General features: G+C 41.4%; 1 protein-coding gene across 1 annotated transcript; it reads right to left on the reverse strand.

Moving 5' to 3' along the window:
- Window positions 1-6,929: 6,929 nt before the first annotated feature.
- Window positions 6,930-10,726, reverse strand: LOC122933134 (fatty acid-binding protein, liver). The gene is made up of 4 exons (XM_044287934.1): window positions 10,566-10,726; window positions 10,069-10,241; window positions 8,475-8,564; window positions 6,930-7,058 (listed from the first exon to the last, which is right to left on the reverse strand). The coding sequence occupies exons 1-4, from the start codon at window positions 10,630-10,632 to the stop codon at window positions 7,008-7,010; spliced, it is 381 nt and encodes a 126-aa protein (XP_044143869.1). The 5' UTR covers window positions 10,633-10,726; the 3' UTR covers window positions 6,930-7,007.
- Window positions 10,727-11,610: the final 884 nt, after the last annotated feature.

The raw sequence follows: 11,610 nt of genomic DNA on the forward strand, positions 1-11,610 counted from the left end.
CATCTGCTAACCGTGAGTACCCGATGAACTGTTGCACCGATCGGCCCACTGTGAACCTCACTCGTTCTTCTCTGGGGCCCGGCACGCTGCAAGTTCAGCCAGTCTTTTCATGCAATTGTGTTCAGTGTTTCAGTTTTTATGCATTTACAGACTACATCTCCTAGCAACCATCAGTGAAAAACACATTGCATCTGGACTACATCCAGGTTACCTCCGTATGCAATGCGTTTTTCACTGAAGCTCCTTTTACTGCTATGGGGCCAGGGCTGCGTGAAAAACGCAGAATATAGAACGTGCTGCAATTCTCACGTAAAGCAGAAATGATGTGTGAAAAAAAAAACTAAAAGTGGCCCCATTTTGTAGGCAGGACAAAATTAACATAAGGTGGGTAGCAGAAATAAGGGGGGTCAACAATACCATTGTGCAAAATACCATCCCAGCAGAACCAAGTAACACAGTGTAGCACAATATAATGCCCCAAAAGCTGTCCCTCTATGGTGGCCATCAAAAGCTACCAACTTCTGTCCTCCTGCAGTTGTCTGTGGAGCAGGAGGTTTAAGAGGTGAGGTGCGGGTCACAGCAGTTGAATTCAGGAGGACATATGCGGCTGCTGGCTGTGGGTACATGAGTACCTGATTCTCACAGTGTCAGAAGCAGAGAGGAGGACTTGGGTGGCCCCCTGGGGCATTGGCCAATCCGCCCCTGTGTCTAAAGCTCTATGCTGCCTCTGCCCCATTGTGCTGTCTATATGGATTGCTAACTAAATTATCACTGACCCTATGCGATTCCTGCGTAACTATTCATGGGGTCTATAGGACAGTATTTAACATATAAAATGTGCCAAATTTATGTATTGCACATTGATAGTTACAGCGCCTGACAGTATGGTATCTGCTTGTATTATAGCCACTGCTGGTGAGGCACATGAGCAGCAGTCATCCCACCTGTGGTGACCAAAATAGACCTTGAACCTAAGCAAAGTACCAACAGTGTGGGAGGAAAGGGAGGGTTCCTTCCTGCAGGCGTGCCACCAAAGGTACGATATCCTGCAGAGGATGAGACAATATGCTAGTAAGATGGCCCTGTGAATGAGACAGCTGCAGGTGCGACCAGCTGTAGTGACACCAAAAGTGGTTGAAGTGCCAGGTGATAGTTGGGCCCCCTGAGAGAAGAGGCAGGAGCAAAAGGGTTAGTGCCACGGTGCAAAATAGAAACCAACACTCTACATCAACTTCTGGGAACACTTGACTTGGAGGTGTAGGTCAAGTGTGGTGACTTCAGTGCCTGGAAGATAGATTGTGATGGCTGCAAGTGAAGAGAAACTCTGAGCTGGACAACTGGTGTCCTTAAGGCCTAAAATCGCCCTAGTAACATGGAGGTACTCCAGGGACAATTTATGGACTGTATGTAGGGACTGTAAATGGCTGCTCTGACTTTGTCTCTATATACCATTGTGTTTACTACAGCACTGAATAGATGTGTTCCTTCACTGATAAAATGTTTTGACATGAGTACTGTGCCTTCGATAGACTTGCATTAAGAGGTTGTCCTAGCTCGGCATTTACAGGACAGCTGGTAGTGGTGGTCAGAGTTACGAGAACAGCATGGTCTGATAGAAACAGTGCAACACTAGTCCCTGTGTCATTTCCATAACTCGGCCTCCCCTGGCCAGAGCTTAGACCCATCTTGGCCATGAAAATGGCGATATGGGACAACCCCTTAGTGACCAGCCTCTTTTGGACCTTAGTGACCAAGCAATTTTTTATGTTTTTTTTATCGTTGTGTTTTAAAAGCCATAACTTTTTTGAAGGCTTCTTTTTTGCTGGACAATTTGTAGTGTGTAACCATTTTGGGGTACACATAACTCAGTGATTAACTTTTATTGAAGGTTTTGATTGACCCTATTATCAATTAAAGGGGTTGTCTAACTTCAGCAAGTGGCATTCATCATGTAGAGAAAGTTAATACAAGCCATTTGCTAATGTATTGTTGTTACCCATATTGCTTCCTTTGCTGGCTGGATTCATTCTTCTTTTAAATTATACACTGCTCATTTCCATGGTTACGACCACCCTGCAATCCATCAGTGGTGGCCTGCTTGCACAATATAGGAAAAATTGCCGGCCTCTCTGGTGGCCAGGACCATGGGAGCGCACTAGGCTGGTGCTTTTCTTATATTATGCAAGCACAGCCACCGCTGATGGATTGCAGGGTGGTCGTAACCAATGAAACAAGCAGTTCATAATGTGTTAGAAAAATGAATCCAGCCAGCAAAAGAAAGGGTAATAACAATACATTAGTACGTGCCTTCTATTAACTTTCTCTACATAATAAATTTTATTTGCTGTAGCGAGACAACCCCTTTAAGACCTTGAATGCTAAAAAAAAGAAAGCCACTCACCTGGTCACTGGAGCTCTAGTCCAATGCTGTAGGTCTTGTCCTTGCTGCTGCTGGTCATGTGCCTCAGTGATGACATGTTCCTGAGTGGCATGTGGCCACTGAGTGGTCACAATCTTTTGAGCGTCTTGCCATTGTGACTAGGGACCACTTTGTATGATGTCCAATGGCCCTAATAGTGTACATGAAAGAATATATCTTAAAGAGTTGTCAGGGTTCAGTGCTGAACCTGGATATAAGCTATTCCTTGTTCTTTTACTATATATGAGTGGAGCGTCAGAGCATTTCCGTGCTCCGATTCTCCCCCTTGCCTTCCGCTTGTGAGCCCGGTGATGTCACTGTCTATAGCGCTGCTGGGGGCAAATGGCCTTTTAACCCCTTCCAGCAGAAGTCAGATTGGACCAAGTGCCGGAGGCCCATTTTTGAAATCTGACATGTGTCACTTATCCAAGCCATTCTGAAAATGTTTTTCCATGATAAATTGTACTTCATGTCAGTGGTGTATATTGAAAAGCAAGGGTCCCATAGCAAGGATTAAACCAGACCCCCTATACAGGACAGAAGAGTTTCTGCCTAAACCCCTTTCAATGACCCTTGGGCCATTTTTTTCCACTGCCTCATTTGCTAAAAGTTGTTCCTTTAGAGCAGTGGTTCTCAACCTTTCTAAAGCCGTGACCCCTTAATACAGTTCCTCATGTTGTGGTGACCCCCAACCATTACATTTTTTTCCTTGCTACGTCATAACTAATTTTGCTACTGTTATGAATTGTAATGTAAATATCTGATATGTCCCCCCAATCATCATCATGTGCCAGTATAAAGTTGTCGTCCCCCCAATCATTATCATGTGCCAGTATAAAGTCCCCCCGCCCATCATCATCATCATGTGCCAGTATAAAGTCGTCGCCCCACCATCATCATCATGTTCCAGTATTAAGTCCCCCCATCATCATCATGTGCCAGTATTAAGTCCCCGTCCCCCCATCATCATCATGTGCCAGTATTAAGTCCCCCCATCATCATCATGTGCCAGTATTAAGTCGCCCCCCCAATCATGTGCCAGTATAAAGTCGCCCCCCCAATCATCATCATGTGCCAGTATAAAGTCCCCCTGCCCATCATCATCATGTGCCAGTCAGTATTAAGTCCCCCCCATCATCATCATGTGCCAGCCAGTATTAAGTCCCCCCCATCATCATCATGTGCCAGCCAGTATTAAGTCCCCCCCATCATCATCATGTGCCAGCCAGTATTAAGTCCCCCCCATTATCATCATGTGCCAGCCAGTATTAAGTCCCCCCCCATTATCATCATGTGCCAGCCAGTATTAAGTCCCCCCCCATCATCATCATCATGTGCCAGTATTGTAATAAAATAAAAAAAACACTTATACTTACCTCAGTGTCAGCGATGCGATGCAGGCCTCTTCTGGCCTGTGTCCCGCGCTGTAAGGCTCAGGCGGCGTGATGACGTCATCGCGCCTAGTGCGCCGGCAGCCTATCAGAGGAAGGGGAGGGGACACACCTCTCCCTCCCCTGCACCGCCGCAGCACAGGCAGATTACAAGGGAGATGAGCGCAATGGAAGCGCTCATCTCCCTGTGCTTGACTGCGGCGGCGGCGGCTCACTTGGGGGGCGGGAACGGGGGCATTTTAGTTGGGGGGGCACAGCATGATGTAGGGAGGGCCGTGGCCCCCTCTGACCCCCCCTGGCGACGCCACTGCTCACGATGTAGGGTAGTATAACGCTACACGGGCGCCCCACAATAGGAAGCCTCAGGCGACCCCCCGGAAAGGGCCGATCGACCCCCAAAGGGGTCGCGACCCCTAGGTTGAGAACCGCTGCTTTAGAGGGTAGAGTCCTGACCAAGTTTTCACCCACAGTAAAAGAGGAGATAACCCCAACTAATACTGGGCCCCCTCTTGCCCTGGGCCCCATATTAGTCGCATGGTCTGCCGCTATGGTAGTTACGCCCCTGCTTCATGTTAGTAGTAAATTTGAGTTAATATGTTTTACCTTTATTATATTATATTATTATTATAATTTGGAAAAATTTGCAATTTTCTAAATAGCAATTTCTCTACAAAAACAGATAGTGATAGTGAGAAGGTTTAGAATTTTAAAATCTATTATTAAAATTTTCGAGAAAATTTTCATAATTGACTTTTTTATGGACCAGTTCAGTTCTGTTCACTTTAATGGGGCTTACATTATTTTTAGAAACCACACCCCTCAAATTATTCAAAACTGATTTTAGAAACTTTGTTAACTCTTTACGTGTCCCACAAGAATCAAAGCAAAATAAAGGTGAAATGTAAAAATTTCATTTTTGTGCAGATTTGCCTATTTATTTAATATGTCTTGTAAGACAGCAAGGGTTAACAATAAAGCACATCTTAATATTTATTACCCTCATTCTGCATTTTACAGAAACACCCCTTATGTGGTCGCAAACTGCTATATGAACACGCAGCAGGGCTCAGAAGGGAAGGACCGCCATATGGTATTTGGACTGCTGATTTTGCTGAAATGGGTTTTGGATGCCATTTCACATTTGAAGAGGAAACCCCCAAAAGTGACCCCATTTTGGAAACTACACTGGTCAAGGAATTTATCGAGGGCTGTAGTGAGTGCTTTGACCCTAGAGGTGTTTTATAGAATTTAGAAACAGTTGACTGTGAAAATGAAAAGTGTTTTTTTTTTTTTTTTTTATAATAATATGTTGCTTTAGCCACATATTTTTCATTTTTACAAGGGAAGAAAAAGTACCCAACAACTTTTACCCATTTTTTTCCTGAATACTGCACCCCATATGTTGTCTTAAGCTACTGTTTAGGGACACGCTAGTCCTCAGAAAGCAAAGATTTTCTAACATGGAATTTGCTGAAATGGTTTTTAAGAGCCATAACCTTTTTATTTTTGTTCACTGAACTGTGTGAGGACTCATTATTTTGGGAGGAGATGCAGGCAAATGCTGCAATTATGGCAGTTTTTTATTTTTATATGATATGATTATGGCAATACCAAATAGTTTTTTTCATGTTTTACTACTGTTGCATCATAAAATCAGTTTTTATTAAAATGAGTTGTATTTTTCATCTCCATATACTAACATCCATAACATTTTTATATTTCTGCCAACATAGCTTTGTGAGGGTTTGTTTTGTTTTAATGGCTGTAATTTCTAATGCGCTAGATTTAGGTTACATAGGACCTTTTGATCGCTTTTTATGTCATTTTTTTTTAGAGGGAAGGTGGTTAAAAATTGCAACTCTGTCAGTATTTTTTAATCTTTTATGGGGTTAAGCAGGTTGTATATGCGATATAATAATTTTATTCTGCAAGTCGATACGGATATGGCAATACCAAATTTATGTCGTTTTTTGTCATGTTTTACTATTTTTGTATCATATAATTTTTTTTTATTAAAAATCTTTTTTTTGCATCACCATGTCTAACAACCATAATTATTTTATTTTTCCGTTAGCATCATATGGGGTAGATATGATTTTTTGATAGCTTTTTGTACAATTTTTGGGGGAGGTAATTCCATAATTGTTTTGTCATTTTATTAATGGGGCTCAGTGTGTGGGATAATTTTTTTATATGTACCAGTAAATTTTTACATAATTTAATTGATGGTGCACATTTATTAGGACCAGCTTTTTAGAAACCGGTTTTAATAAAGCCCCAAGCTGGCGGTGGATCCCCCAGAGTTATGTAGAGGTGCCGGCCTTTTCATAACTTCAGCAAATTCAGCGACAGTTCTAAATATAACACAGCTTCCTTGCTGTCTTACATTTAGACCTTTTTATACGCCTAAACCAGGCGTAGAAAATGGTATATGAAACAGGCCTGCCAGCCAGTCCCCTTCCCCACCCACACCACTCCCACCCTTTTAAACCTGGCGTGAGTGGGGAGAACTCGCAGATTGCGGCACAACTAGCCTTTGCTCTGCAATCTGCACCTGAAATACACCTAGTTTAGCTGTATTTCAGATTATTAAATGATCCCCTATGTTTTTATTTTATTTCCCTCTATTTAATGTCTTCCGTGTATTTTGTTTGCACTTGGTTATACTTGTGTTTAACACTACTTGCGCCATGTTTCTCAGTTTTGTATTATCCATTGTGAAATCTCATACTGTATGTATGAATAAATACCAAGTGAAACATTAGCATTTGTTGTGGGCGTTTCCACCCATTGAATCTTTCATTGATCTTAACTGAAGACTTGTTCGAAGTAGGCAGTGTTCTCGGTTATTTCTTACTTCGACTAAGAATGCACCAGACTGTCGAAATGCGAAGGTGCTTCAGTGCTATTTTTCTGTGCAATGCCATGATTTTAATAATATTTTTACTAGAATAAAGACTGAATTTAGATGTTACTAAGTGCTGGATCATTTTGTTTTGGATGTAAATTGTTGTGGATTGATCATTCCTGATGGCGGGTGAGCCAGAATTTTTTGTCCACTATTGATTTATGCAAAGTTATGTGAAACAACAGCGACCATTTAAATAGAACAAAGATACTTTTCAAGCAAAATCGTTTCTTTATTAATAGACAACAGATGTTTTTGGTTTCTGGTGCAAAATAGGAATTGGAGGATCTTAAACCTTCTTACTTTTCCTGGTTAGTGTTGATGAGCCAATGGTGATTTTCTGCAAGGAGGGAAACAAAATTTCAAATTAAAACACATCGTTACATAATAAGCCTTATGTTCTCTATTTAGTTTCCCTATTCCTATTAGTCTGAGCAAGTGAGAAAGCCACACCAACATAAAATCGGCAATATTAATATCATAATTGTAGTTATAGTTGTAAATAAAAAAGGCACTGTTTTTAGTTAAACCATGTCTACAACTATGAGAACACAAAAAATTCTGTCTATTTTAATATATATGTATATATATACACCTGTAGTGTAACCATTGTGTATCCCTTTAAATGAGCATTCCAGCCCAATAAAATGGCCTGCAAAAGGTTAAAAGAAGGTCCCTGCTGATGTCTCGACACAGCAGGCAATAGCTGGGAATACTGTTCAGCCAATCACTGGCTGAGGCGGGTCATCAGTGTAGTCAGTGATTGGCTGAGTAGCATTCCAAGCCATTCCAAGCCATTTCCTGCTGTGTCAAGATAGGAGCAGGAAGTGGAGCACAGCACAGATTCGGGCACTGTCAAAGCATGTTGTTTATTTTATTTTTTTAACCATTTGCAGACAATGGGACAGATTTTATTGGGATCAAATGCCTCTTAAAATTAGTCTATTCTAATTTTGACCATACAGATAACTGTTAGCCAAACAAACTCTTGTTCAGCTGACAACTATCCCTCCTGACTTTCCCATACACATGCATGATTATCTTTTTTTGAAAGTGCATGCATTTTTAATAGGGAGAGAGGAGCAAGCCACTACCAAACACCTCTGGTGGCTACGTATTGGGTTTTCTCATCACAAACAATGGGAGCATATCGCTACAATATGCCCCCATTGTCTTATAGGTGCGAGTCCCATCGCTGGGACCCGCACCTATATCGGGTACGGAGCCCCGCAAGGTGGTGGCTGGAGGACTCTGGTCTGACCACCACTAAGCGTGCTCCTCATAGAAGTGAATGGGAGCGTACCGCAAATGACTGGCCTCCGCTCCCATTCACATTTATGGGCCCGACGGAAATAGCCGAGCCAGCGCTTGGCTATTTTCGGCGACCCCATAGAAAATGAATGAAGGACGGCTGCACATACGCAGTGCACCCTTCAACACTTTCGGGGTTCCGTTCTTGATATAGGTGCGGGTCCCTGTGGTTGGACCCGCACTTATAAGACAATGGGTACATATCCTAGCGATATGCCCCCATTGTCTGTGATGAGAACCCCTTTAAGAACAAACGGATTGGATTTTCTGAAATGCAATAGCTGGATCCTTTAGTCAACATCTGCCATCAGAGAAAAGTCAGGATACTCCCATAAACATTAGATTGTCATTTGATCTTGCAACAAAAAAAAAACACACCAACAATTAATCGACATTAATTTGTATGGGCACCTTATCTTAGTTCCCTGATCTATTAGAAACATACCTCCACCATTTCATCTCCATTGACTTCCTGTATGTGAGAAAATTTGTCGCTCTTGCAGATGAGTTTTCCACCTTCCAGTTGCACAGTAACCTATAGAAAAGGAAAAACAATATTGTAATCTTGCATAAGAGACAATAATATATTAGGAAATGTCATTTCATATGCAACCTGTAATATATTTTCATTAGCTAAATCTGATAATTTCCATCAAAGAGCATGGAAAACTCTAAAGCAAACTATATAATGCTTACTCATTTCTTTATGGCATGGAGAAGGGATGTCCAACCTGTTGCCCTCCAGCTGTTGCAAAACTACAACTCCCACCATGCTTTGACAGCCTACAGCTATTAGGGCATGCTGGGAGTTGTAGTTTTGCAACAGCTGGAGGGCTGCAGGTTGCTCATCCCTGGGGTGGATGCTTATACCATGCTTCTTCATCTATGATTTAAAACTAGGCAATATTCATGACAGATTAAAGGGGTTATGCAGGATTTACATATGTCTGGCCTATCCTCAGGATAGGTCATCAATATTAGATCTGCAGGGGTCCTACTCCTGGTACCTCGCCACTCAGCTGTATGAAGAGGCCGCAGCTCTCCGTGAGCGCTCAGACCTCTTCCTAGGCCACATGATGTCACATTCATCAGTCACATGGCCTAGTGGCAGCTCAACCCCATTTAAGTGAGTAGGGCTGAGCTGCAATACCAAGCACAGTCATTATACAACTCAACTGGGGTAGACCGGGAGCTTGATCATTCGATTCCAAAAAATTTTCATGATACATGATATTTTTTTATATTAGTATAGTATGTTTTATTTTTGCTGATATTGAGAAAATTCAAAAAATCCCTGTTTTAAAAAATTTTCAACAAAAAAATTGTGACTTAAACATTTAAGTCATGTCTGCCTTTTTGGAAGTCTTTTTTTTAAATGCAATAATAGGTATACATAATTTTGGGATTGGGGAATGGGGATATAGCTGTAGCTACCGATGTGTAATTTTTTTTTTGTATTCATTTTTATATACATGTTCTTTAGGTCATAAGAAACCTATAAGAGACATTTTAACATTACAGTATTTTTCTTTCATTGCTAATATTTTCTGTGACCAGGGCCAGACTCTTAGTTCCAGTTACAGGGCAAATACAAGCCCTCGATTGCAATATAAAGCTGATCTATGACTAGACCTAGCAGGTCCTGCAGCCACTGTACCCTGCACCTGCAAATCGCATTCTCACTGACACTACAATAGTAGGGGATAGTATGGCCTATAAGCTCCCCAAGGAGAGATAATACCCCCCAAATCATAAATATGCTTGACATGTATGTTGGGAGTTTTTCCAACATACACATTAGTGTAGCTGCATAAAGAGATGTGAGCAGGGCCTTACATTATGTCCAGATGCATTTAAACACAATTGTGCAAATTTACGAAAAGGCAAAGTGTATTTGTTGCCTATAGCAACCAATCAGTACAGCTTTCATTTTGTTTTTCCTCTTGAAAATGTTCTTTTGCACAGTTTCACAAAACTCCTATATGTTACATCTATTCACAAAGCAATGAGATTTCAAAGACAATAAATGAAATCTTTACCTTGATCTTCTTTCCATCCATTGAGGTGATTTCTGACTCCTTTCCAACAGTAAAGGAATTGCTATGAGTTTGCTTTGGGGTCTTTGAGGTAACAACAAATTCATTTCCATTTTGCTGGATTTCAATTACGGGGTTCACATCCTTTGCTACTTTGATAATATCTTCAGGCAAACCTGTAATACAGAATATTGAGGAATATTATGGTCAAAATGAAAATACAAATGGCTGGAAACTTTTTGCAGTTGCTATGCCTAAGTACACTGAAGAGTAGTCACTGTAGAACCATGATGGAGTTTATATATTGGACTGCATTTCATATATGGCAGCTGGCAAAACTTATACTGGGACCTTAGATATTAATGTGGTCTGCATGAGTAAAAGTATCTCTCCACCTTGCTTGGTTCCAGAAATGTGGGCCTACATACAAAACGTTAGTATGAAAAAATAAGGTTAATATTAAATAAACATGTATAAAGTTCAGTGTATGCTATTCTTACCTACAGTCTTCAGGAAATTCTCATAGTTCTCCTGAGCATAGACATTCCAGGTTCCATTGAAGGACATGGTGACTCTTGATGTTTGGATGGAGACAGGCGAATGGAAGTGACAGGAGTGATAAGTGATACTGCTTGTGCTAAGGCAGCTTATATCTGGCCGGGCACTCCAATGGATCTATTGGATATGATAATAATTAACTACACAACCATCAATCATCAACGGCTTGTTTGATGACCATAGACATGACCTATAGTTCAATGTCCAGTAGTTTCTGTGTTAGTGAATATTATGTAACATGACCCTTTCATTCTAATATTATACACATTTTGCTGAAATGTCCTTTAAAATACATTTTATTTGTATTTATTCTTTCTATTCAAGATTAGCTCTTTTTTGGAGACTTTAAAGGGATTCTGTCACCAGGATTAAAGATATAGCGATATTTATATGTGCCTATTAGTCTCCATGCAGTCTTTAAAATCATCTCACTGTTTATGCTCTGTGTGTGTTAGATTCTTATAAAAACTGATCTTATTGATATGTAAATTACCTCTTTTAGGAGCCCAAGGGGTTGTCCCACGATATGTTGGAGCCCAGCCACGCCCATCGATCCGGAACCCAGCACCACCTACCACTTAATTTATTCACTCCGCTATCCCTGACGTCAGTTCTTCTCACTGCTGTAATCTTGCGCAGGCGCAGTGGACACTGTAGTCTGCGCCCATGCGGACTACTGGCACCGGCTTCGACGAGTCAACTGCGCATGCGCTGGCTCCCTCTGCAAGAGATTACGGCACTGAGAAGAACTGACGTCAGGGATAGTGGAGTGAAAAATCTAACACACACAGAGCATAAACAGTGTTATCATTTTAAACACTGCATGGAGACTAATGGGCACATATAAATATCACTATATCGTTAATCCTGGTGACAGAATCCCTTTAAGGTAACGGTAGAGAATTATGGGTATTTAACTAATATAATATTACTTCAAGTCACACTAGGGCTTCAGAGAAGCTTCTGGGGGGGGGGGGGGGGGCCCCC

Source organism: Bufo gargarizans, chromosome 3 (assembly GCF_014858855.1).
Source record: "Bufo gargarizans isolate SCDJY-AF-19 chromosome 3, ASM1485885v1, whole genome shotgun sequence".
In the NCBI taxonomy this organism is placed as follows: domain Eukaryota; kingdom Metazoa; phylum Chordata; class Amphibia; order Anura; family Bufonidae; genus Bufo; species Bufo gargarizans.